The sequence below is a fragment of the Coturnix japonica genome, chromosome 1, assembly GCF_001577835.2.
Source record: "Coturnix japonica isolate 7356 chromosome 1, Coturnix japonica 2.1, whole genome shotgun sequence".
Classification (NCBI taxonomy): domain Eukaryota; kingdom Metazoa; phylum Chordata; class Aves; order Galliformes; family Phasianidae; genus Coturnix; species Coturnix japonica.
In genome coordinates, this window is record NC_029516.1 from 151,426,613 (window position 1) to 151,453,737 (window position 27,125).

Below are 27,125 nucleotides of genomic sequence, written 5' to 3' on the forward strand. Positions count from 1 at the left end.
TGGCTCTTAAACACATCCAGGGATGGCGATTCAACCACCTCCCTGGGGAGCCTATCTTTATTGCTAGGTACAGGTATCTCCAGTCTTCATAGCTCTAGTAGGGAAACCAGCACTCTTTATATCTCTTGGTGCCACTCCTTGTCCCTCTTGGTTCAATCTGAGCATGGTGCCTATGCAATGCTTCTGCCCCCGTATGCATTTGGATTTTGCTTGTGAGTTGTTGGTGACCAATTGTAAGCACTTTGCTGTTTGACTTAATTCAAATACATTGACCGGGTGTTTTATTCCTTAGGCACGTGAAAGCTGGAACTGAGCTCACGTGGGATTATGGCTATGAAGCTGGAACTATGCCTGAGACAGAGGTTTCCTGTTGGTGCGGAGTTCAGAAATGCAGGAAGAAGACCTTATAGAGCAGGCCTTTCTACTGTCAGCACCTTGTGGACATAGGGATTGATGTGCTGTAGGGGACTGAGCAGTGCAGTCAAATCTGTGGTGCTAATGACATTGAACTAAGATGCCTTTGATCTGATAATTCTTTTAATTTACATTTATTTAAAGGTCATTTTTATTGTTTACGTGGGTAAAGCTGGTTGTCATACAGACAGGCAGCAGACTCTTCCTAGATGGTGTTTTTTATGCTCCTGATCTGTCTCTCCCCCTCCTTCATGGATTTCAGAAGCTTGAGTTTCCTTGATACTCCGTAGGCCATGGATGGCAAACTGTGAAGGGTTCCTCTTGGTATTTGTTCACCCATTAGCAGATTTTTGTCACTTACATAAAGGTTTTACACAAGAATTGCCATTTACAAGATTTAGTGATGATTTAGGCCAGGCATGTCCAACCCATGGCCCACAGGCCTCAGAATGGCTTGGGTTGGAAGGGACCTTAAGGACCATGAAGCTCCAACCCCCTGCCACAGGCAGGGCCACCAACCTCCACATTTAACACTAGACCAGGCTGCCCAGGGCCCCATCCAACCTGGCCTTGAACACCTCCATGGATGGGGCATCCCCAGCCTCTCTGGGCAGCTGTTCCAGCACCTCACCACTCTCATAGTAAAGAACTTCCCCAATATCCAACCTAAATCTCCCCTCCTTCAACCAAAAACCATTTCCCTTGTCCTGCTGTTATCTACCCTTGTCAGGAGTTGCCTCCCCTCCTGTCTATAGGCTCCCTTTAGGTACTGGGAGGCTGCAGTGAGGTCCCCCCACCCCCTTCATACTGAGCAATCCCAGCTCCCTCAGCCTGTATGAACTTGTGCCACCTGGCAAATAAAATGCAGTGATTCCTGATAATAATATCTCAGCCTGCCTATACGTGTGTGTGGCTTGTGTCACTTCATAAAACAACTCGTTGTCACATAGCTCCATTTCTGTGTTTCATACATGGAATAGCCCGGGTTGATAAGGACCTCCCTGTCGCCCTGTGGTTGCTGCCGCGCATGCTTCGTGCTCCGGCACTGCCCGCCCACTTCCGTGCGCCCCATCCGTGCCGCGGAAGCGGGTTGAGGTGTTGGCGGTGCCCGGGGCTGTTGGGGTAAGTATGGCTGTGCGGGTCGGCACGGCGCTGCTGCTGCTCCGCCGCGCTGATACACAGCACTGCGTCCTCCGAGGGCGTTAGGGAGCGGATAAGGCTCCAGAGCTGCGAGGCCGAGCGCTTTGGAGGCGGATGAGGAGCCCTCCGGTTATTCCCGTAACGTAGAACGGCAGTGTGAAGGGACAGAGCCGCCACCGCGTCCATCTGCTTTAAAATGACGTCTTTTCTGCGCCTCGCGTCTTTTAAAGCGTTTCGTGGGCGGTGAGCAGGAGGTGGGTTTGTTGTGGGAGCCTTACGATGGGCAGCTGTGTGTTCCTGGGTGAGGATGTGGTTTGTTTCCCTGCACGGCTGCTCTCACAATCGCTTCTGGAACGGAGCCGCCTGTTGGGCTAATGAGTAACGGCTGAATGAAATACACCGAGGAACTGCACAGTCACCGTGTGCTTTCTTCCCCTTTCACTTTCGTTTACTGCTTTCTTCCACCCGGCTGCTGTTTGCAAGCGCTGATAGGGCGTGTTGCTGCAGAACAGCACAAAGAACTCACTGCTTTCCTAGTGAGGGTTGGCTGCGAGCTGCCCTTCTGCTACTTCAGGGCTCCTGCAAAGGCATGGAAACAAAAAGGCTGAGCTCACTGAATGTCTTTGGTTCTCTTACAGCACCAGGATTCCTCCTCAGAGTCTGTAAGGACAGCAGGAACTGCAGCCTCCATCTTCAGCATCTTCCTTACCAAATACCTAGAGACACCTCATCCAACAGGGACTGATCAGGGCCTATGCATCTGCAGAGAGCTCAGGTATCAACCTGCTGTGAGAACTCTTCCCACATTGGGTGTCCACCCATTCAAACACCATCGTTCTGCTTTTTAGTTTCCTTTTGTCAATGTTGCTATTAGTTCTGTGGATTTCCGTTCATTGTATATTTATCTAATGCCTCAGTTTTGAGGCTGTTGTGACGATTGCTGTATAGATAGAATGGGGACAGACTAACATTGTCTGCCTTGCTTGCGAGGTACAGAAAGGTGCTGGGGGAAAGAAGAAATCCCTTTATGTCCCGGTGTTCTCATTTGAGACCTTCCCTCCCATAAAATAGAAGGGATATGGAACTGATTAAGGCATGGGTTGACTGCTGAAAGAGAGAAATATGGGCCAGACTTGGTGGGCTGTGAGATTTCCTGCTTGTCTCGTACTTGTGTCACTGGGATACTTGAAATCCTTCTGGAAACTAACACCAGGCTGTTCTTGCTCTTATTCTACAGTGCTCTGGGCTGTCGGAGGTGACGTCCCAGGTGTTCGGAGCGTCCCACCTCGTGGGAGTGAGGAATTGAAGATTCCTGCTGTGGACTTGCCCAGAAACCACCAAGTAAAACTTGTGTTTGTTGGCTTTGCTGCTCTCTGCTCATCCTGCCTGGCCTATGAGGTTTTTGTCCATCTCTTTGTGTTTTGTTCCAGGTGCTCTCCAGATAATGGCGAAAATGGTGAGGAGGACGTGTGCGTTCTGTTCAGAAGGGGATGCTGCTTCTATAATGTACGTTGCCAAAGAGCAAAATATTGCAGCTCATCAGAATTGTTTGGTGAGTGGTTTTCAGTTGGGTGGTACCTAAAGGAGAGTGGAAGAGCACTGAAGGCTGTTTACAAAGGTGGATAGCGATAGGACAAGGGGGAATGGTTTTGAACTGAAACATGGGAGGTTTAGTTAGAGATTAGGAGGAAGTTTTTCACTCAGAGGGTGGTGACGCACTGGAACAGGTTGCCCAAGGAGGCTGTGGATGCCCCAACCCTGGAGGCATTCAAGGCCAGGCTGGATGTATAAAATCACTGATAAAGAGGGACATTGTATAGGTTGACGACTAACTGGCTCTGTTAATTCTTATCATTGTCTCTTTGTCTCTAGTTATTTTCCTCTGGATTTGTGGAATCTGAAGAATATAACCCAGAAAATCTAGATTTAAGGTTTGATGTGGAGTCTGTGTTGAATGAACTCAAGAGAGGAAAGCGTCTGGTAAGGCAGTTTCTGAACCAGCACTCAGCGCTGCCTCAAAGCAGGGGGCACACTGAGGTTGTCTGGTCGGTTATGATGGGGAGAGGAAATGAAAGGTGGCCTTGGTCCGCCTGACCTATTAAGACTGGGGAAATTACAGATTTAGAATCAAAAACATCAATTTGACATCGCACTTACTGACATTCCATTATTATTTTTCTTAGTAATTGGGATTTATTGTGTTTTCTGGCCTCTTTTTTCCCCAAGAGGAAAAACTAAGAGATTTCACTGAGAGGCTCTAAGTCTTGCAATGAAGGACTGGGCTTTCCTATAGAGGATAATGCTTGTTTCCTAAGTTAGATTTCACTTTGCTGTAGGTGTGCAACTTCTGTCGCAAGAAAGGAGCTACAGTGGGGTGTGAGGAGAGAGCCTGTCGCAGGAGCTACCACTACTTCTGTGCCCTGTGTGATGATGCAGCCATAGAAACAGATGAAGTAAATGGAGTCTACCGGTATTTAACAGCCTTTTCTGATGTGGGGTGGTCCAGGTTGCGGTGTTATTTATTGAATGTGTGGTTGGATTTTGATGGTTTTCTGAGATTATCGAAGCAAACAGAGCAGAAAAGGTACACGGTGCTTTGCAAAGGGTCACTAACAGTACAGGTGGGGCCATCAGCATAATGCATAGTACCAGTGATGCAGGAAAGTGCTTCCACATAAGGTGGCCTGGGTAGTAAAAACTGCTGTGTGGGTGTTATTAGAAGCCCTCGTGCTTATGAAGGTTGCTTTTAACTGGGAAAGAATAGATTTAAAGTATGAGGAGGGTTAAAATCCACCACCAGGGGGCAGTGTTGGGAATTCAGGCACATTGGAGCACCTCTCCTGTGTCATCGTAACTCTGTGTATGTATTCCTTTCTATTCATTCATACCTTTTCTCTTGTAACTGAACTGAAACTTCAGAGTGTTCTGCTCGAAACATGACCCAGGCAACAGGACCAATCACTATGGTGAGTTGCTTTTAATGGCTTCATTTCTTTCTATCTCCTTTACAAGCCTGCACAGTGCAGTCAGTAACCCCTTTGAACAGACTTGATGTTATTCCCCCTTTATGTTGAGTGGTGGGTTGATGGTCTTGCAGGAGGGGGTTGGTTGAGATCCATGTGTGCATCTGCATCTTCTCCATTCACTTCAGTACTTCTTAAACGTGGCCTTTCGTTCTGAAGGATCCCACTCCACTGCCCTTAAAACCCTCAGCTTTTGGTGGCAGTTGTTAACGCTTCTCCAGCTTCCTTTCTTCTGCTTCTGATGCTGTGGTGGAGAGAGACTGATGTATTAACAGTAACAAGGATTGGTTGGAAGAAAAAAGTCCATTTTCACAGATTTCTCAGGCTTCATTGTCTCTTGATTTCTAGATGCAGCTAATAAGAGGAGAAGACATGCATCGAAATCTTCCACCATCATGGAACAAATGGTAATTCCACATTTAAGTAGTTCTAAAACGGAAACCCACACCTGCCTTTCCACCAAAGGCTCCAGTCTTTCACAACTGGGTTATTTGTCCCCAGGAATTTCTCAGCTATTGAGTATATTGTGCATGTGCAGTAATAGCAGTTAAGAAACAAACAGAGCAGTCAACATCCGTGTGATGTTCAGACATGTACTGATTTTCTTACAGAGGACAGAAGAGACGGCAGAAGAAAATGGATTACGGATACTAAGGAGGAAAAGCAGCAGACACAAAGGTGTGCTTGGCTTTATAGAACAACTGCACGGATGTTCAGTGCCTGGAGGTGTTCGATAGCAGCAGTGCTGAAAGCTTCAATTTCCTTTATGTGCAAGTGACTACTGGGGCAAGGAGGGCAGAACGGCCCAGGTTGGAAGGGACCTCAAGGATCATGAATCTCCAACCCCCTGCCACAGCTAGGGCCACCAACCTCCCCATTTAATAGTAGACCAGGCTGCCCAGGGCCCCATCCAACCTGGCCTTGAACACCTCCAGGGGCATCCACAGCTTCTCTGGGCAGCCTGTGCCAGCACCTCACCACTCTTGTAGTACAGAACTCGACCACGCTGTTGTTCTCCCTGCAGAGGGCTGAGTGAGTAGCAACACGAGCCAGTTGGGTGTGTGTCTCTGTGTGTGTGTTACTAGAAGTGGGTTTTGAACCAAAGTTTCCATCTCTGAAATGAATGGGTAAAGCCCAAACTGCTCAGGATCTGTTATGTTTAAGATTGCGTGTGTTTGTGTTTTAACAGTCCGAATCGACTTTCTCAGGAAATGCAAACAAGCTGGGCTTCTGGATGACATATTTGAAGAGATGTTGGACACCCTTCACTTGGCACAGGAAAAGCTGATGGATGACAACACTTCAGAGACAGGTACAGAGGGCTGCGGTGACAGTCTGCTCTCACAGCAGAAATGGTGACCTGACTGCCTGGCATTTGAGTCCTCAGAACAGTGACATGGGGCCACTGTTAGTACTTGGCAATGGGAGTGCTATGGAGTGCTCTCCTGGCTATTCTTAAAACCTCAAGCAATTGCTGTAATGTGTGTAATTACTATAATGTAATTACTTAATTAGCACTGCACCTAATGTTAGGTACTACCTAAGGCTTCCGTAAACCATTCCTCTGTGATATTCTTGTCCTGCAGAGTATGAAGAGACGGTAATATCACTCTTTGACTGTGGACTGTTTGAAAACATACTGACAAATATTCATTCAGGTACGTGACGTATGCTGTCACTGTGGCAGCACTGGGTATGGTTTTTTAGCATTAAGGTTATTCTTCTACAGAATCATAGAGCATGCTGGGGTGGAAGGGACCTATGACATTTAGAGTTAGAAATTAACTTAATAGGGCAGGAGGACCTAGTGCTACTTCTCAGCATTTATTTTTTTCCCAGCATAAAACTTAGCAGACAACCTTAGTACTCAGTGTACCTTCAAGCCTTGTATTGAAGAGCAGAGGTGAGGGGTAATGCAGCAAGTGCAGCTCTCTAAAGGCAGTGGTGGCCCTAGGCAAAACTGAGCAGTAGAGTCTTCTGCAACCCACCTGTTAGTTTATAACACATTAAATATACATGATTAATTGTTATCTAAACATAAATAAAAGCTTTTACCCCTCCCCCTTTTGTTTCCTCCATATTAGGGACTGAGGAAAGAATCCAGGAACTGCTGGAAAGCAGGAAGAGACTGGATAACAAGATTGAGCTCCTGCAGGAGTTAAAAGAAGTTTCCCTCCCCTCCCAAGAGAGTGCTGCCAGTACATCCAGTACAGTGTCTGAATAACCCCCACAGATGTCAGCCATGGTGTCAATGCTCCATGTTTTCTAATGATAAGAATCATATAGAGCACATCTGGTCAGTATGTAAGCGGTTTCCTTTCTCCCAGGCAATGGCCACAAGGGAAGACTGGGTGTTTTTACTCATTTTTATACCTCACTGTTGCAATAACTTGAAGTTGTTACTCTTTAAATCGTATTATATATCAACTGTAGGTTTTGTAAAGCCAAATAAAACCCTCTACTGGGACTTTTTCCTTCAAAGCCAAGGGACTACCATCAGCTGCCACAGAAGGCTTTTTCAAGTCACTTTAATTGCAGCAGCCCCTCCTGACTGTGTGAAGCAGCCAATTCCCTGCCTGCATCTACGTACGCACTGTTGTTAAAAGGACTACAGCACTGCTCTGGCTTTCCAAAGAAGATAAACTAGCAGGACATGCACTTGGAGAGAAGTCTTCTGAATTGTAAGATGGAGGTTTTTCAAGTGTTCATTGACTGCCTAAAATATTCGGTCTGCTGTAGCAGCAGTGGTAGAGCAGTGGTTACAGGCAGACCAGAAGTGGTTGGGTACTACAGCCTGATCAATGTGTATAGCATAGAATGTATCAAACTACGGGACCGTCTTCCTTTCTTCATTAAGAAAGGATTCAACTTCCCCCTGGTTTATTATATTCAAATGGCTTGAATACAAAAAAGCATTGATTAGCTACAAAGAGGGTAACTTAATGAAAATAAAGTGTTTTTAAGGAAGCTGTGTCTTTAGTGATGCTCAATAGCCTCCCTGATGCATAGGATGTGGCCTAGGAGGGGGCAGGCTGTCACACCCTTGGGTTTACCAACACTGTGCCCCTCAGCAGCAAAGGCAGCACTGAAGAGGATGACACAACACTACAGGCACAACAGGCTCCAGGGCCAGCCTGCAGCCTCCTAAAACAAAGGCAGTGCCCTTCAATGCATTAACATGGAGAATGGGTGACGGAGCACTGGAACAGGCTGCCCAGGGGGGTGGTGGAGTCTCCTCTGGAGATATTAAAGACCCATCTGGATGCCTGCCTGTGCAATGTGGTGTAGGGAGCCTGCTTTGGCTGGGGGGTTGGACTCTCTCCAGTGGTCCCTTCCAACCCCTACAATTCTGTGATTAGGAGTTACTGGGAAACCAAGATGAATGTACACCATCAATGGAAAGAAGTAAAGCTCATTCAACTCAGGCTAACTCTTCTTCCTTCCTCATTGCAAGGATCTGAACTACTGCTGAGGCCAGCCCTGTATTTGTTTCTCCCCTCTCACCAAGCTAGACCTTTAGTCTGTAGTTAGTAGTCTGTAGTTTGCAGTCTAGAACAAGCTGTGTGTTAACACTGCTTTTAACACACATGGAAGTGTTTCTTCACATGATCCTATGCTGAGCTCTTCCTGTTATGCTGTAGGAGATACAACACTATGAAACTCTTGGCTCTGCAACACTGAGCAAAGGTTTACCCCAATCTGCGTCAATGTCAATCTAAGCTTCAAATTTAAACATTCCTACCCTGTTATTTGGAGACAGCACAATAACATCCTTAAAGCACACTAGACAAACAGTGGGTGGCACATGGCCCCACTGTGAGGTTACAGCATCAGTGTTTCCCATCTGGACTCATCAGCAACACGGACTGCAGGCACCAGGTACTGTGCTGGTGTCTATGGACAAGCTTCAGGCCTTCTGAAATGGAAGTCACAGATGCACATCAAGCACAGTCAGGTCAGTAAGATGCAGTAATAAACTGAGGTTTCTGGTTGTTTTTCCTCAATAAATCAGCTTATGTGTGCTACACAAACACAAAGCTTGACATTTTCTTCAAAGAAGCTTGCTAGTAAAGAGAGAGATATTAAAAAAGTGAATTTTATTGCATGTGGTTTGAATTTATACAATACTTAATAGGAAAAAAATGAAACAAATGCTTTCAGAACAGTGTATTCCTTTCCCACTAAGGGAACCAATTAAGTCAAAGGGGGAAATCTTCCCATTAACTGTCATAAATATTAGGTCAGCAGATTACACAGCGTATACATTACAACTTATATTGAGCTCTAGATCTGCTAGCAACCCCTCTCTTCAGAGTTACTTTTGTCAGAGTTACTTCAGCAAGCTTTGAGGATGCATTGTTTTCACACTTCTCTAAGCACCAAATACACTTGGTTAATTACATGCAGCAACCAGCAATGTCATTCACATCATGCAACTGCAATAAAAGATATCCGTGCCCTTTGGCTCTTTATAACACAGAGAGCTAATGATTTAAGTGACTTCATTCAGGGGCTCTGAGCCCCAAAAGGCTCAAACAGTACGTTTAAAAGGCAATACTAGAAATGGGATTTCCTAGCCTAAAAGTCCTTAGCATCACCTGGTGTCTTGTGGATGTTGCAGTTTTACTTTCTCCTTTGGAGCTCTTGTGCTAGTCCCTCCATCCAGATCTGCTAAATACGAGCAGGTACATCGCTTGACAGATTTACAGCAGTTCAATCTTGAGTACAGAGAATGTTTTGCTGTGGCCTTCCACAACTTCTGCTCCAGGAGACCAGGTAACGCTTTTACCCGCGCAGTTACACCAACCTGTTACATCTGCAAAACATCCTACAGATGCCCGTCACTTACATCCTCAATTCAGTTCTTAAAGGCTCCACATTTACTGGCTTTAGCAATGAATTCCTTTAGCAGGGAACCGTCCATTTGCCAAAATGCTGTAGTTTGTGTCACTTCAGTCAAGTGGTTGACACAAAACTTAAAGCAGAAATCCTCTAAGTCCTGAATAGAAAGAAGAAAGAAAGAAGTCTCGTCATCTTTCTTCCATTACAAAGCTTACATTCAGTAGGGCACAAACGCCTTTCTAAGCTTTAATTCTGCAGAGAGTGAGACAAACTAACCCAGCACCTTTTAACCTTTTCCTCCCTCCTCCCAGCATCACTACATAAACACAGCAGAAAATGACTCCACCCCCACTAACAGCTATGAGGACAAAACAGCTGTAGTTTGGTTCTCCCTATACAGCTGCACTCACACTGCTCACAACAGCTGATTTTTAATGCATTCCTTAAAGTTCCCTCACATGAACTGTCTCATTTACATTTACTGACAGCCATTATAACCCAATACAAATAACAGGAATTGGTACGGAAGTAAAACATGACCAAGACTGTGGATGAAGACAACTCAGCTCTTTCATTCCATAATATGAACTCAGATCTACGTGTAAGGCTGCTCAACTTCCTCTTTAATTATATAAAGCCTTCAAGTTGTGCATCACCAGGCTCAACACAAGCGTATACGGGGCAATATGAAAGCAGAGTTCAGGCAGAAGACCCTGTGCCCATTAGAAAGAGACCCAGGTTACATTATGTCTCACATGACCCAAGAAAAAAATAGACTGTGGCACAATACGGCATTCCTTGCAGAGTGTGCTCCAGATATTTGAGACTACTTGGAAGTGCCTTCCATTTAAGGATTAGAAAAGCCTCCCAGAGAACCATCATTGCACCCACATGATGTCAGAGAGAAAGGAAGTCTAAAAAACAAAAGACAGCAGTTGACAATGTGATGTTGATCACAGAATGCTTCACACTTGGACTGTTTGTTTTCAGCTCCCCTTTGAGGAGGAGATTCCTCGTGATGCAGAGCAAAGCTGCTATAAGGAAGATGCCACAGCCCTTCCAGAACAGCAGTTCCCCGTTCTGTTCCACTTCCATTAGTGCTTCACCAACGTATGGAACTGTGCTTTCTACATGAGAATACACCCTTCCTCCTTAGCTCAGCAGGCTGCGTGCTGCAGTAAGGCACAGCAACCATGCACAGATCTTTAAGCCACCATAGGTATAACAGACTGGGTATTATTCAGGTTTTCACTTGAGCTCAATATTGACAACTAGAGCAACTGTGTGCCAGCGAGATCTTGACACAGCAGCAATACAAAAATGAGTCCTGGCCTAACACCAGGCTTTATGAAGCTGCAGATCTTGACTTGTAAGGTATCTGTGCAACAAAAAAAGACAAGCTTATTAGAACTGAACGCTAAGGGTTTGCTTTTTAAGAAGAACAGAATTAAGCAGCATTTCAAACAAAATTACAGCGTACACATCACAGTATTTTGCACTGCTTTATTAAAAATCCATATACCAAGTCGATGCAACAGCAGAGTACAACAAACAGTATTCTTTTACTATTAAGAAACCTTGGAAAATTCAATACTCTGTATAAAAAAGGCTAAATTTCATTTGCGGATGGATGCACTCCCAGCAAGCTGTATTTAATACAGGTTTAAGTGGAAAAAGGCACAAGTACATCCAATGATAGGTTTTAACCTTACAATCAGAAAGAAGACCTGAACTAGATCTAGTCATGTCACAGAATTATCAAGGTTGGAAAAAGACCTAGAAGATCATCTAGTCCAACCATTACCAATACTTCCCAGCTAAATCATATTCATCAACACCACATCCAAACGTTTCTTGAACACTCCCATGGTCGGTGACTCCACCAACTCCCTGGGCAGTGCATTCCAATGCCTGACTACCCTTTCCAAGAAGTAATACTTCCTAATGTCCAGCCTGAATCTCCCCTGGTGCAGCTTAAAACCATTCCCTCTAGTTCTATCACTGATTATGCGAGAGAAGAGGCCAACCCCCAGCTCACTACAACCTCCCTTCAGGAAGTTATAGAGAGCAATAAGGTCTCCCCTGAGCCTCCTCTTCTCCAGGCTGAACAATCCCAGCTCCCTCAGGTGCTCCTCATAATACCTGTGCTCCAGGATCCAGGCACTCAATCCCCAAAAACAGCAGAGTATCACATTAAACAAAGCATTTTATATTAGTGAAGTCCTTTTACCCGCTGTCTTCCAGACACACAGACCCTTGAATGAACTACATCACCCAAGCAATTTCAAACTCTGATCTAGTATTACTACACATCTTCAACTACTGCTTTAAACAAACAAGGCAGCCCTTCAGTATCGCCCACTCTCTCCTTAATGCAGCGTTTAGGCCAACCACTCTCACTTCATTTCCAGCTTCCCTTTACAGGCAAGATCAATCACACTGAACACCCATTCCACAACCAGCCTTCTGAGGCTAAAGCACAGAAGTCTTCCAGTTTGCCATGACTCACACCAAGGCAATCTTTAATCACCATAGAGCTGAAGCCACAATTCAGACACTCAGGCAGCCCTTCACTATGGCACATCAAACTTGCAATGCACCATAAGGCTCTGAAGTAAGTCTCTGAAGTAGCTGCATTAAGGCATTTCATGCCTACTGATAGATATCAAGTGCAAGAAAAGCACAGAATTCACTGCCTGTGAACCAACTGCTTTAGAAATAGCACATTAAAAACTAACTAAGCCGCAAATACTATGCACAGATACTATTTTGAGCACAAAGGGCTGCAGAAAGCCCAGGGATACTTCCTGATACATGACAAAGCTGCACGCTGGTGATCTACCAATGCAACCACCAGACATTCTGCACAATGTTTCACTGACCTTCCTCCTTCTCCACACTCTGGTCCTCCGCCTTCATAATTACCTTGCACAGTGCTACAGACCTTCAACACGAGCTGAGCAATGCAAATACTGACAGATATCAATTCTCTACCTGCGACTTCAGTCACCTTTAGATATCCATGTTCAGATATCTAGCTCCCCTTCCCTGCTCCCATCCACTCTGCCATATCCAAAATAGATATATAAAAACCCTATTTGCAATGCAGCTCTTAATTCCAAAGGCAACACTCTCAAATCCTGGAAGTGGCAGACAGTGCTATCTGATATGAAGTTAGAGCTAGCTTATATGAAAACGTAACTGACTGCTTTCCTCCACAGTTTAGGTCAGAAAGGAGCCACCTATTTAAGAGACTGAACTTTGGAAGTTTACCTCTGCATCATATCTGACAGCTGCAGATAGCAATGAAAATGCATTCTCCACAGTAATCCCTCTCTTGATAATGTGCTGACACAGTTTTTTCAGTCTATTTTCACAGTACGAAGTAGCCAAGTCCAAAAGCCCTGCAATTAAAACGTCATCATATGAGTCACATGCAATTATTTCTGTCCTTTCAACAATTTACTCTCCCAGGGTACAGTCTGCATCTGTATGCAGTTCTATATGGATATAACACACTTCTTGCAAGTAGGCCTCTACTCTTTTATAAGAGCATTTTACCACCAGGTAGGAAGAAAGGCCTTTTATAACCCACGTCCTGCTAATCTCTGTAAATAGGTGAGCTGTCACACTGATTCTCATAGCTAAATGCTTGAGAGTGGAACACAACATGAGCATAAGTTTACCACTGTAACATTCTAGGCTTGAATCATAGCTTGTTCTTAGCTTTGCTACCCATGTTTCCATCATTACATCTAGACACATCCTTTTGTATTATCCTACCTTATATTCAGTAAGGTGTGCAAGTACTTCATGCGCTACTTCTGCTGTAGCAAATTTGCTACAGTGGTTGTTTAAAGGCAGCAGAATCAATCACCAGAAAAAAAAATAATGCATCACAGGACTAGAAGCCTATATTAATACATTTATTCTTCATGCCTTTTCTTAGTTTCTATAGATGCTGTTAGTAGAACTGGACCACAACAATACCTATTGCATCTTCAGGCGGGAGGTCCACACTGTCTGTATACAAGTACTCGAGAAAGGCACGATACACAGGGTAAGAAAACTGGTCTACTTCTATTACTTCCTTCATATCCTCATTCCAGTAGGACTGAAACATGGTTCTGAAGTGTTCACACCTGAGAGACAAAGACACCATCTGGAACACTACCATATATACATATGAATGAAACATTATAGCCCCTCTGAAGTATTTGGTGTCCTCTACAACAGTCACATACGTTACCATAGCTTATCAGTCAATGGTCCGTATTTTAGTTCCTAATAAAGCGTACATTGTTATACTTATGCATCAAGACAAAACCAATTCAACCTCTGCTATAGAAACATTTCAGTATACAGACTAGCTTATAAAAATATATTATTCTGGTAACAACAAATAGACTTAATGCAAACTGAGTACGGACTGCTTTAAGGCAGAGTTTTGATTCAATGCCCTCTACAGTTTCTTCATTTAAAGTGATTACAGATACACAGATAGCATATACTGCAGATTTAAGGTGTCACCCCCTCCTATTTCCCCTCTCCCCTTAGATGCAACACTGAAAGGTTTTACTGTTTAAACAGGAGCTGTGTGAAATACAACCACTACCTGATTTTTAGAACAGCTTTGTGAACGTAGATGTACTTTCCATCCACTCGGAACTTTAGGTCTGAGGTTTCTGGGCTGTCAAATTCCTTCTTCAGAGACTCTGCTACTGTTAGGAAGTCTTCTTGCTCTGCAGGAGCAATTTTTAAACAAGGAAAGCACATGTAAGTACCTTATACAGAACACATACATCACTGTAATTAAAGCTAACCACTGAAGTAACTGAATGGCAAGGAAAACAGCTCAGTATCAGGGCTCAAATGAATGAATGTATTGCCCTTTCCTGTTGGCAAGGACTGCTCCACAAGGTGTGTGCAGCAATGGTCAGCAGTCCACACTCCACCTCATTACCCAGCACACCAAGGAGACTCTCCAGTATGTGGAGGACTTACTTCCTCGCTCTCCATGCATGGACCAGCAGTGAAATCAGCAGCCTTCTGGTAGCTTACCAATAGCGCTGGGTCAGCTCTGCTCTGCACTACCACATAGATTACACCAAGAGAGACCAGCCTGCAAACTCACCTCTGGCCAACCCGCACCCACCTACAACTCACTCAAGACACAGTGTATAGCAACAGCCTGCAGGTTGAGTCTCTGCCAGAGCTCACCAATGTCATCTACTGTTGCTGCTGTTATACTCAGTTTATCAGTCAATTGTGACAATACAAGATCTGCTGCAAGAAGGGAGACTGTACTGAGAGCACACACTATCCTTAGAGAACTTCTGCAACTTTGGAAGGGGTTTAAAGCTGTGAGATCACAGCTCTTTGACAGTTCTTAATACTAAGGTCAATTGCAGTGGCCTCAGATCCTGTTTTGTACCCTTAGAAATCCTAGCAAGATATGCAGCATAAGCTGGCTAAGAGTGAGTAAAGCAAGAACCCTACATTTCCAGGTAACTTAACCTTAACCCATTATTTTATGCATCTCAGAAGTATAAAGTAGGAGAAAGTAGGAGAAAAAATGCTTCCATTGCAGGAAGATGCGGCTTGTCTCCAGCAACCCACAGGACTGCATATAGGTCACCCACATGCAAACTACTTCTCATAATTAGGGACAGTTTAAAATGTATAATAATATATATTATATACTGTTATAATGTAAGAAACTACGGTAATAGATGTAATATTTCTGCCACAAAAAACAACCCATGCTCTTGAAGTTTACTCTGCATGGATCACACAGAGCTGGCATCTCACTGGGGTTAAATAAACTCCAATACCCATTCACTTGCTCATGTGATTTTCTTTTCCTAGGTCACCAGCTTAGTTTAAGCTATGCTGATGATGGACTTTCACTCCAAATACCTTAATTCCTCAAAAAGGCTGCAGATCTGAACTTCAGTACAGCCAATCCTGAGTGACTGACTCATTTCTTTGGCAGAACCACCATAAGTGGAAGTAGGACATAATCTTTATGCAGTTAACTCTCACTAAGAAAAAGCTGAGAAAAGGGGCTTTATAGCCTGTATGAATAAAAAAGGTGGAGAAGGAAAAATATACGTAGGATGGAGATTAAAAATGCTCAGAGAATCAAGGCTTTTGATGTAAATACTTGAGTAATTGGGAATATTAGGTTAAGAATTAAAATACAGGAACAATATCCAAATACTTTTTATACTCAATCTGGAAAGACTTCATAAAAATTGAAAATCTATGTTATTGAAACTAGGAAGATGCCATTTAGAGCCTTCACCACCAGGAAAAGACAACAGTTCAGGACAACCACCAGGCCTCTGCAAAGGGCAAGAGTAACAAATACTTCATAGGATTAGAAAACTGAGCAAGTGGGATAAAACAAGACTCGGATTTACCCAGAGGCTGAGCATTCCCAGCTAATCTTCTGTCTATAGTAAGCTTATTTAGTTTCTTCTATAGACGAGATGCTGTTATTTGGACCACTATAAGCACAAAGACAGGCTAAATGAGAAGTAACCACTTTTATCATTGGCTGCCACTTCAGAGCTTGTTCTCACCTACTGAGAGAAGACGCCACATAACAGCAGGGGTAGCAAAGCAAGCAAACACATCGTCAGTGCAGGCAAAGTGAGTGAGGTGGGGAAGGACCACAGACTGGCCACGGCACTGGCCCCACATGTACACCTGGCCGCTCTGTGTCTTGGCAGCTGAAGTGTGAGCAGAGTGGCAGGCTGCAATCTCCACAACCCTGCAAACAGAAGAAACCTTGTAAAATACTTCAAGGTACGGAATTGGGTGACCTTAGAAAGCGCTGCATCAAAATAAGAGCTGAGCAAGCTATGCACCTACACTCCTGCACTTCTTTGTCCTGTACCAGCATGTCTCTGCCTGAACAGACAATTATTTAAGAGCTGCACTGGCATTACTTGCAGATTTTACTGTAATCAGACATTGATGCTGTCACTTTTATTGGACATTTCTCCATCTCTTCCATTACCATAGAAAGGAGATGAAGAAAAACATTATTTCCCACCCTCACCTTTAAAAGCAATACACATCAGATACTCATTCTCAGTGATAAATGCTCATGAAACTTGCAAACCTATAGATAATGAACAGTCCAGAAAGTTTTAATACTACTATGATATTATAGAGCACTTTACAGAACTTCTTTCAAAACAGACGTGAAAATTGTCATTTTGAAATTGAGAACCTATGTATTTTTCAATAAGCCTTTTTTTCCCCACAAAGCACTTCTGTCCCCCTTTTAATCCTTACCTCCCTTATATGTGAACAGAGAACTGATCTGCTGCCTGTGTTTCCGGCTTCCAATTTTGCTGTTATTTTCATACAATCATTTGTGTTGGAAGGAATGCTTAAAGCCCATCTGGTCCAACTGCCCTGCAGTGAGCAGGAACACCTGCAGCTCCATCAGGTGCTCAGAGCCACATCCAGCCTGACTTTGGGTGTCTGCAGGGATGGGGCATCCATCACTTCCAGAAAACATGCACAAGTTCCTCATCACCCTAATTTCCTTCCCTTAATGCTGAAACTCAGTTTGGAACAAGTTCCTGCTCAAATGAAGCACTGTCTATTTAAACACACTTAACTCATCATTCTTAAAGAGCTATCATTGCATTTTAAGTAAAGTCTTCAGTGTGCTATTGATGCACACATCTGTTCTTTTCCTCTCATTTCTTACAGAATCCCCTTGTGCTAGAACCAAGAAGAATCACACCTCCATGAAAGGACTGCCAAGACAGTCAGCCGCGAGTATTCCCTACTTAAAAGGAGATTATGACCTAAGAGATACACAAGTTAAGGGATTTATAGACCATGAGGTTTCTAAATTAAGATTATCTTCAGGTATACACATGGATCCTGAGAAAGGGAGTGAGGTCTGTGTTTGCAAGCAAACAGCAGAAGAGCCATAGGACTTACATGCCAAATATTATATGAGTGCTGAGTGTGGACAAAGGTCAATCTGCTACAAACCTGAGAAACTGCTAAATGCTACCACTGATGAAAGCAGGAGCACTTAGCCACAGCTCTAACAAGCTTGTCAATTGAATTCTGTTTCCATAATTGACCACTGCCCAGAGGCACTTGTCCAAGGCTCTTTCAGAAAACTGATTTAATGTAGGCCTCAGTCGATAGACAAAGTCACCATGCTTTCCTGTACTTTTAATGTTAGCAATAGAAATCCAATCCACCGTACCCCAAATGCACATGCTTCCAATGCTAGAGACCGCATAACGTGTGCCCAAATATATCAACACAGAAACAGCTTCAGAAAGATTACCTTTCTTTTTCCATCATGATCTGCAGCGGGCTTAGCTGGTTACTTTTATTGCCAGTTCCCAGCTGCCCATAAGTGTTAGCTCCCCAGGCATAGAGCAAACCCTCATCTGTTAGTGCTAGTGTGTGTGCATAGCCACAGGCAATCTGTAAGTAAATGTATAAGCATTATTACTACACAAAAAAGAGACAAGAACAACATTACCACGCACATTACCTTAGTCTAGCTGATGTTAAATACCTCAGGCATTCTTTATCTACCCATCTTCAACCTAATAAAATGTGTTATTTCTCAGTACTTAAGGCTAGCACAAAACACATTAGAAGGGCTAATTAGAATATCAACATAGAATCTAACTGGAACATATTCGTTCCCTCGTTTCCCTACTGCAGTTCACTCATACAGCTCTGTAACAAAGATGTAATTTTTACCCATAACATAATTTACTCAGTTACGCTGTCCAAACGTAAAGCATTCACATAAGCAAGCACTTTACAGAGCGATTACCCCTTTTTATATGCCTAATGCAATTTGTAGGAACCAAGTAAATTCAGCATTAGAGCTGTGAAATCCAGAAGCAGCAGTAAGACACTAAAGATACAGCTTCCACAGATGCTAGAAATATGAATGCATCCCTCACATCTACATTAGACATACCTGGAGTATACACACACCATGTAATGCTGCCACTCTGCATGGCGTTAGTTGGTTGCCATTGTTTCCAAGACCCAGCTGACCATTACCATTGTAACCCCAGCCATAAACCTAAAGGCAAAAGGGAAACAAAAGTAAGCCAGCCTCCTAGAAATACAGAATAGACATTCTTATTTTCTTCAGATTTAGTATCAAGCACAAGTCCAAAAAGGACTATAAGAAATCTATATACTGTTTCAAAAGGAATACAGGGAAGGATGACAGATACTAACTACGCTGTACAACTGACTGTATTCAGCTTTTCTGTCCTGTATTACATTTTAAATACACCTTTATTGTGTTCAAAAATATATTGCTTTGAAGTAATAAAACTCTTAATGACACAGATTTTAGTTTACTGCAAGTTTTAACAGGTTCAGTTGACTTTTTTCCCTGTACTTTCCTTCTGTGTTTAAAATAAATCTGATCATCTATTGGATTAATATGAGATGAAGCCTCCAACTTTGCTCAATTTTTTCCTTTAGTTTTGTTTTGGTGGACAGATGAAGACAAAATTAAAGCTCATCTCAAACTCAAGGACCTTTGCAACCCCTTCTGTCACAGGAAAGTGTTACCTCCTGAGACGCAGTGATTTGAAGTTAAAGTTCAAACTTAAAGGCAAGTTCGCATGTAAACTTCTAACTTGAAATGGGACTGTTGCACAATACTAGGGAAACGTTCAAATTCTTCCTGTGTTGGGTTTTTTTTGGAGCTGGCAGCTCAGCAACACATTCAAAAACTAGGATCACTCCCTGTATTTCTGCAGAAAGATTAACCGTTTAATTGTGCATGCCTTCAAAAGTCTCATCAAGACACATGTTCAAGAAGCTACTGAAATGATGAAGATACTGAATACAACTGTTCACATTCCTGCAGATGCAGACTGAATGAAGGCATATTCCAATGCAGTTTTTGCCATATGATGGAGCATTTAACATGAAGACAGCACACTTGACCATCTGCATTTATTCCATGCTCAGACCCTAATCTTGTAAGACAGGGTAGCTGATAGAGAGCGAACGAACACAGCAGTGCTTACCTCACCGTTGTTTACTACAGCCATGGAGGAGGTCTGACCACAAGCAATGCCAACTACCATTTTATCCTGCAAACAGTTTGAAACCCTCCTAGGAGTTGGCTGGTTTGCTGTAGATCCTGATCCAACTTGACCACAGTTGTTATAGCCCCAAGCATACAGCTGTCCATAAAACAAAACAAAACTGTAGTTTAAGACTTGATAGCAGTGATAAATAATAATTGTACTATAGCCAGGATCAGATTGGGTCAACCAACCTATTTAACTAGCTTAAATGCTTAAGATAATTTTCACCTGTTTTAAATTAACAGCAACAGAATTGACCTAACAAATAAGAACATAGCACTTATCCAGCTTTGCACTACAGAATCAGAGCATTTGACCTCAGCCAGCACAAGGAATGTACTTCCACCTTAAGTAGAAGTTGGACTAGAAGAGCAGAATGAATGGAATTCATGCTTTCATGATGTTGGAAAAACATGAATTCAAAGTGAAAGTGATTTGTTTCCCCAGACACACTGAAGCCCCCACAGTTCAATACTCTTCAGAGAACAATAACCTTGGTTATAGCCTGATTAATCATACCTCTTATTCAGTCTTCCAGTTGTTAAAGCAGCTGGTTTTATCAGGTCATGCGTCAAAGTAACATAACCTTGTTACACAATGGCATTAACAAAAAGCAGCATTTCTTACAGTTCCAAGTTTGCCAGTGGCACACAGCTAATCTGTATTAGAAAAGCCTTCTTTCATGTTTAAGTCCAAAAGACAGGAAAGTAGTTTGCTATAAAAATACTTACAACTTTGGACATTGGGTTTCTTCAGTATTTATTACTGAAGTTACACCCTTAGCATAAAACTATTTTTGATAGCTCTGTGATAAACCAGATAGTTAACAAGTTTGTCTTACTGGAAATACTACAGACATGCTCGTGACCTGCATGTTGACAGAGATACTGTATGTAAAATATACACACCCTAAGGTGCAGGTTAATCTAGAGGAGAGCAAGTTCACCAAGCCAAGAGTCAGACATCAGTAACAACACCACCACAAGGCAACAAAAACCCACAACTCACATGTCATGCCTAATTTGAAGAGAAAAGAAAGCATTAGTCTTTTGCTTATCATTACCTGTATTTTCTGGTTCTTAGATTCCTACTGAATATTTTGATCTGTAATACGTATTTCAGTAACAAATGTCTTCACGATTTTTATTTGCACTGCATCAAACTTACACTGAACCAACAGCACAAATCAATTATTCTAAGTATTTCCAGGAGTTACTTCCAACTCCAATGCCTCTCTGAAACTTCAGGTCAAACTACAAGGCTTTCTACAGCCAAATCCTTCTGAAAATAAAACTCCACTTAAAATATTTCACTGCTTTCAATCTAACTGATTCTACAACAGATAAAACCTCAGAGCACAAATGGACTACATTACAGCAAGGTACACCATGGATGTATTTATAGTACATTAACTAGCCACAATGGCTAACCAGCTGCAAGCATCAGCTCCATGGGAAATACAAAGAAGTTTCCCCTCTTCCACTGAGATTTCAAACACGTTGTGTTTATTTCCAAAGACAGCACAGTCACCCCAGGCAGCTACCACAGTAGCTGACACCAACAGTTAAGCTAACACATGAATACTATTGCCTGCCCACACAGAGAAGAATTACATATCAAATTTTATCATTTAATCCAAGCAAACGTGACAGCACAAAGATCTTCTCTAAGCACAGGCTCTCGTTTCAGAGATAGAATGCATTCCACTTAAATTAACTCACTCTCTTTCCTACCCTCAGCTCCTTTGTATTAACTGCAGTATTATGACTCCATAATTAACTACAACTCAGATGTGCTCAGATTACTAGGAAGGAGCTGCAGTTTCTGTTTTCATCGCTAGAAAGGTTAGTGCTTTTCGTGTTGTTTCTTTTTAAGCAGAGTTGACTCCAGCTTTCTTCCATGCAGCGAAATGCAGTTCCAAATCGCACACACACACAGGTCAAATCTGACTAAATGGAGAATAATTCCACATGCTTCCCATGACACATAGCCTCAAGCCACAGAAACAAATAGCACAAAGCAGACTTGGCACACATGACAAACGCTCGCTCAGCAGCTACACAAGTATGTAGGGATGCACAAAGCAACATTCTTTCCATAATAACACTGAAAGTCATGAAGACTGCAAGAAACAGACTGAAGGCTAACAAGTGAACTAACAACTCAACAAACCCCTTTAGTATCAATTGCAAAGCAAGCCATCTCCACTTTTGCATATCACAAAGAGTCTTCCCTCTGTAAGTGGTACAGCTGTCTGGTGTCCTCCTTGTAAAACATACAACAAATAAACATTTATTACCCTATTCTTTCTTTTTTTTAGGGGAGGGGGTGTGGGGAGAGGTAGGAAGTAGTGGGGAGAAAATTGCTAAGTCTGCTCTGAAGTAAAAGGCCACATTAGGTCAAGGCAGCAATAGCAAAGGTTGCGTTGCAGCCACTGCAGACTGCAAGGTCACCCACACCACTCACTTCAAGAAGGAATTAAGAGATTTGAACAGGTTTCAACTTACATCCCCATCAAACGATAACGCCATGGAATGGTGAGAGCCACAAGCTACTTCAATCACTTTCTTTAGCAACAGATTTGTGCAGACTTGAACAGGAGTAACGCCCTGATTGGTTGCGCCATTCCCCAGCTGGCTGTAGCCATTATGTCCCCACGCGTACACTTCACCATCTGCAAAAATATTGAAGTATGCAATAATCGCTGACAACAGCAGGACTAGGAGAAATGGTTTTAAGTTAAAAGAAGGAAGATTTAGGTTGGATGTTAGGGGGAAGTTCTTTACTAGGAGAGTGGTTAGGCCCTGGAACAGGCTGCCCAGGGAGGTTGTGGATGCCCCGTCCTTGGAGGTGTTCAAGGCCAGGTTGGACGGGGCCCTGGGCAACCTGATCTAGTAAATGTGTATGTTTGGTGGCCCTGCCAGGCAGGGGGGTTGGAACTACATGATCCTTGAGGTCCCTTCCAACCCAGGTCATTCTGTGATTCTGTGTGCATTATGATGTATATTAAGATCCAATTAACAAATTCATACAATTGCCCTCCCATCCACTCTTGTTAAATATAAGCAGAACTTAAATGTGTAACTTATCCTTCTGTATTAAACATTCACTTCCTACCTTCAGTGCAAAGTACAACGTGTGGTCCACTTCCATAGCTGAGACTAGAAATCTTCTTCCCACATAAGGCTTCTAGTTTCTTTGGTACTATCGTGCTCTGACTATCTCCAGTTCCCAAACAATTGCTGCAATTCAGTCCAAAAACAAACACCTGAAAAACATAGGAAGACTGATTTCTAATGACTTACACTCAGGTGCATACGGATTTGGTGATATCTTCATGAAACCCTGGGCAGAACTGTGCCATGGACTTTTGAGGCTCAAAGACTTCACTCACTGAAGTTAAACTTGAAGGTCAGCACTGGGGCACTCAGGAAGACAACTAGTGTGTCTGAATGCTTCAGACCTGTGTAGGCCAGAGAGACAGGAATCTCATTTGCAGAACTGCACTAAAAAAGTATACAATCACAGAAGTGGAAGACAATATTGTCATGTTTCTTCACTAGGAGAGTGGTTAGGCCCTGGAACAGGCTGCCCAGGGAGGCTGTGGATGCCCCGTCCTTGGAGGTGTTCAAGGCCAGGTTGGACGGGGCCCTGGGCAACCTGATCTAGTAAATGTGTATGTTTGGTGGCCCTGCCAGGCAGGGGGGTTGGAACTACGTGATCCTTGAGGTCCCTTCCAACCCAGCTCATTCTGTGATTCTGTGATGTAAGAGCATATTCTCTCAGCTACAGCTCTACTACTGGGGACTGAATCCTACAACTTTTATAGGATTTGAAAGAAGAAATCACAGTCTACCCAGGCTTGCAAACTCTGCTCCATTTTAACAAAGCCTTACCTCATCATTGTGCGTTGTGTATATAGCTTCATTGGCTGATGTACCAAACACACATGCTTTCCGAATAGATGCTATTTCTTGAGGTGACAGCAAGGTAAATATTGGCCACTTGCCCACATCCACCATGATGTTACTGTGTCTCACGGACTTACTGCAAGTGAGATGACAACGCCAGAATTAAAACCAAGAAAATCTTATCTAAAGGTGAGTTTTACACTTTTATCAACGGGTAGTAAAATCATCTCCTTTAGATGAGGAAAAAAAGACGTGCTAATTGGTGTGTCCAAGAGTATAATAACATTCTATCCTATATGAGATATTTCATTATATTACCATGTATTAAGGTGAGCAAACAGCAAATGACTGAGGTAGGACAGGAGAAGAGCAGTCTTTACACAACTGGATATATAAGCAAACTGCACCCAGTACTACTAAACAGCCACCGTTCCACTTTCTGGTTTGTAGAGTTGAATAGGGGGAAGAAAAACTGAGTGAAACTGTCAACATTTCTTACTTGGAAACAAGCTGGAAACAGCTGCCTGGATATTAGATGTTACCTATACACACACGTGTTGTGTTGAGGGACATGGTTTAGCGGAAGCTATTGGTAATAGGCGAACAGTTGGACTGGATGATCTTTTAGGTCTTTTCCAACCTTGGTGATTCTGTGATTCTATAATATGTCCTTACACAGTGCTGCTTCTTCCCAGTTTCCCCAGGATAATCACACCAGCTCAAGAACAAAGCTGCCAGCCAACAAAAGCTACAGAGCTCATTTAGGCCTTCAATCCTGACCATCAAAATTATTCTACCATTGCTTACATCCTGGAGGGATTCTGTTACTGTCAATCTACGATCCATTCCCACAGTTATCAGCAAGTCTCATGAGATCCAAAAAGCTTTCATTGGAGAATTCCATAGAACTCCTTGATGCTTAGTTCCCTCCTTTATTTGCTTCAGATACTCTTGCTTCTGATGCTTGGTTCTCAAAACTGTGCTGACAAGTAAGGCAAAGTGTTTCAGAGAACGTGTTATTTAAGACCAGCAGTGAATCCTGCAATGCAAGATGTTCAAATGTTACCCATCACTTAAAAAAACAACAGTGATACCTTGCTCTTTTGACAAGACCAAGATCCAACTCAGTCCATTCTCAACTTCACCTACTTAATTTACCCTATATAATGCAAACTTGTCAAGAAAAACATATTTTTCCTTAACTATTTATCTGCCATTACCCACAGAAATGCCCAACTTAGGCATAAGCACCATTTCACCCCACACCTAAAGATGGGTTCCCTAACAACCTTAGCCACTTTCCTAGCTTTCCAGTAAGAGCCCTTGGGTGCCACACATATGTATGTAGCATACCAGGCTCTCTCCAATGGCAATTTAGAACTCATTTCAGCCCCAGAGCTGGCTGAACATGAGGAGCAAAAGGCACATGCAGAGTTGTGTAGGGAACCTGCTTTGGCAGGGGGGTTGGACTCGATGATCTCTAGAGGTCTCTTCCAAACCCTACAACTCTGTGATTCTTCTGGGCAGATCCTTGCAGTGAAAGGCTGATCCAGAAGACCTCAGACATGTCGCTGCAAGGGACACAGCATCCTTCATTCACCTTCCTGTACAACATAAGCAAAAGAGCTGAGTTTACTCGTGCCGATAATCAGAGAGGCCTGGACCCCACTACAACACACATCTCTCACACACCTGCACCTTCATGGGAAGATTTTAAGTGCAATGCAGCACCGAGCATCCCAGCTGGAATTCAAAGCAGTGATGTTAATCTGTAGGCAAATATCCATCTCCATAGATGAGCTAACAAGGCATTGCTTTGATTCTGTACATAACACAGCAGCAGTTCTCAGGCATATCTGTCACTTATACATCAATATCTACATTTAATGCCCACGTTTCAAAGAAAGGAGAAGGAATGTCAGAAATCCTGACCTAGTACCAGACCTGGAGGTTGGTGGCCCTGCCTGTGACAGGCAGGTTGGAACGTGATGATCCTTGGGGTCCCTTCCAACCCAAGCCATGAGTCTATGAAATCCTAGTAAGTACAGAAGGCGCTGTTGTGAAATAATACGTCCTGCTCTTATCTGTCTTTATTTCTGCCTCATGACCCGTGATAAACAACAGCACACCAACCATACTGCTGTATGTTGTCTGTATTCCAACTGCAGAATCAACCAGGAGAGGGAGCCTGTATCAGCCAGGCCTGTTTTAACTACTTTGACATCTATGAGATGATCCAACGACATCAGCAGCCAAACAGGAACAGAAACAAAGACTGTTTGAGTTTCAGCGATGCTAAAAATAAGCAAGAAAGAATGGCAAAAAGGAAACCAAACCGGCCTCGCGTTGTGCTGCAAAGAAATGGAACTCAAAGGCACCAGCAGCACTAGGAGGAAAAAACAAAGCTAAAGCCCCGTGCTTACACAGATAGAAGCCCTTCAAATACCCAGTGCTGACCTGCTGCATTCAATATCTCAATAAGTCCTCAGGCTCCAGCATTGCAACATTCCACCATAACAAGGCTACAGTCCCAGTCACATTTTCCTTCCTATTTTCACTATGAAGCTGAGCCATTAGCACAACGTACCTCCCGCTCTTCGCCGCATCCTCTGGTGCCGCTCCACACGGCGCGGCCGTTACGGCCGTTACAGCAGCCGCACACGTAATAGCGACGACAAGGGGGCGGGGCGGGGCTGGAGCCTTCCAAGGGGTTTAGTCAGTGCTGTCGCTGGGGTTTAACTCGTCGCTGAGTCCTTACATCTGTGTGTTTATAGCCACAGCTCAAGGACGGGGCGAGGATGGGGGGGAGGATGCAGGAAGAGCGCAGAGCTGCTCTCCCGAGGGAGCGTGGTGTTGTTTGACAAGGCCGTAACCAGGAAATGGCGCTGCAGCTGCTTCAGGTTTCCGTATTTCCTGGCCGTGCTCAGGGTCATGGGGGGCTGCGACATATATAGAGCCATAGAACGGCCTGGGTTGGAAAGTAACACAATGATCATCCAGTTCCAACCCCCTGCTATAGGCAGGGACACCTCCCTCTAGACCAGGTTGCTCACAGCCCCATCCAGTCTGGCTCTGAATAGCTGCAGGGACAATAACAGGATGAAATGAAGCTGAAAATCGCCTATAACTGGCATCTTATTTCATGTTGCCCTGCAGTCCTCACTGTCAGCTTCCTACAGACATGAGGCAGGGTCAGAACTGGATGATCTTTGAGGTCCCTCAGAACCCGAGTTGTTCTATGAACAGGATCACAAAATATATGGAGAGCTGGTCAGGAAAACCTGTTTCAAAGTGATCCAGTCACAGAATTCAAAGCAATGATGTTATTTTAATCTGTAGGCAAATATCCATCTCCATAGACGAGCTAACAAGCCATTGCTTTGATTCTGTACATAACACAGCAGCAGTTCTCAGGCATATCTGTCACTTATACATCACTATCTATATTTAATGCCCACATTTCAAAGAAAGGAGAAGGAATGTGAGACATCCTGACCTAGTACCAGACCTGGAGGTTGGTGGCCCTGCCTGTGCCAAAGGAAGCCCTTCCCTCACCAACACAAGGAGCTCCATCCAGCTCCAGTTTAGTGCCTCTGGAGGCGGCCTCTCCGCTGAGAAAAGTGTGGCAACACTGACACTCCGTGGTGAGCACGAGAAAATGCAGCTAAAAT

The 27,125-nt window shown here is 43.5% G+C and overlaps 2 protein-coding genes across 9 annotated transcripts in view; one reads left to right on the plus strand and one right to left on the minus strand.

The window, feature by feature from the left end:
* The window catches only part of LOC107308162 (SET domain bifurcated histone lysine methyltransferase 2), a 20,758-nt gene extending 13,214 nt beyond the window's left edge, over window positions 1-7,544 (plus strand). Inside the window, exons 14-24 of the mRNA XM_015851827.2 lie at window positions 293-407; window positions 2,853-2,895; window positions 2,985-3,106; window positions 3,427-3,534; window positions 3,891-4,024; window positions 4,474-4,520; window positions 4,926-4,984; window positions 5,189-5,255; window positions 5,767-5,889; window positions 6,164-6,235; window positions 6,662-7,544. Of these exons, the coding sequence (XP_015707313.2) occupies window positions 293-407; window positions 2,853-2,895; window positions 2,985-3,106; window positions 3,427-3,534; window positions 3,891-4,024; window positions 4,474-4,520; window positions 4,926-4,984; window positions 5,189-5,255; window positions 5,767-5,889; window positions 6,164-6,235; window positions 6,662-6,801 (1,030 nt within the window). The 3' untranslated portion in view covers window positions 6,802-7,544. The remainder of the gene's footprint in view (window positions 1-292; window positions 408-2,852; window positions 2,896-2,984; window positions 3,107-3,426; window positions 3,535-3,890; window positions 4,025-4,473; window positions 4,521-4,925; window positions 4,985-5,188; window positions 5,256-5,766; window positions 5,890-6,163; window positions 6,236-6,661) is intronic.
* A 1,111-nt stretch (window positions 7,545-8,655) lies between these two features.
* RCBTB1 (RCC1 and BTB domain containing protein 1) lies at window positions 8,656-26,300 on the minus strand. Of its 8 annotated transcripts, XM_015851834.2 has the most exons (14): window positions 26,042-26,299; window positions 24,902-25,058; window positions 24,262-24,493; window positions 23,440-23,590; window positions 22,661-22,811; window positions 22,051-22,217; window positions 19,481-19,639; window positions 18,406-18,513; window positions 17,752-17,894; window positions 16,007-16,197; window positions 14,035-14,161; window positions 13,410-13,561; window positions 12,693-12,823; window positions 8,656-9,576 (listed from the first exon to the last, which is right to left on the minus strand). In XM_015851834.2, exons 4-14 carry the CDS (start codon window positions 23,563-23,565, stop codon window positions 9,436-9,438), a joined length of 1,596 nt encoding a protein of 531 aa, XP_015707320.1. In that variant the 5' UTR covers window positions 23,566-23,590; window positions 24,262-24,493; window positions 24,902-25,058; window positions 26,042-26,299; the 3' UTR covers window positions 8,656-9,435. The 8 variants fall into 8 exon arrangements, with proteins under 8 accessions (XP_015707320.1, XP_015707324.1, XP_015707326.1 ...); XM_015851838.2 differs by lacking the exon at window positions 24,902-25,058 and having other exon boundaries at window positions 24,252-24,493; window positions 26,042-26,300; XM_015851840.2 differs by lacking the exon at window positions 24,902-25,058 and having other exon boundaries at window positions 24,262-24,431.
* Between the last annotated feature and the right edge of the window lie 825 nt (window positions 26,301-27,125).

Coding starts and splice junctions, on each gene's coding strand:
- RCBTB1 (XM_015851838.2), bottom strand. CDS start 23,565: ATGGTGGATGTGGGCAAGTGGCCAATATTTACCTTGCTGTCACCTCAA. Junction 22,218..22,660: donor CGTTGTACTTTGCACTGAAG/GTAGGAAGTGAA, acceptor ATATTTTTGCAG/ATGGTGAAGTGTACGCGTGG. Junction 19,640..22,050: donor CGTTATCGTTTGATGGGGAT/GTAAGTTGAAAC, acceptor TTTTATGGACAG/CTGTATGCTTGGGGCTATAA.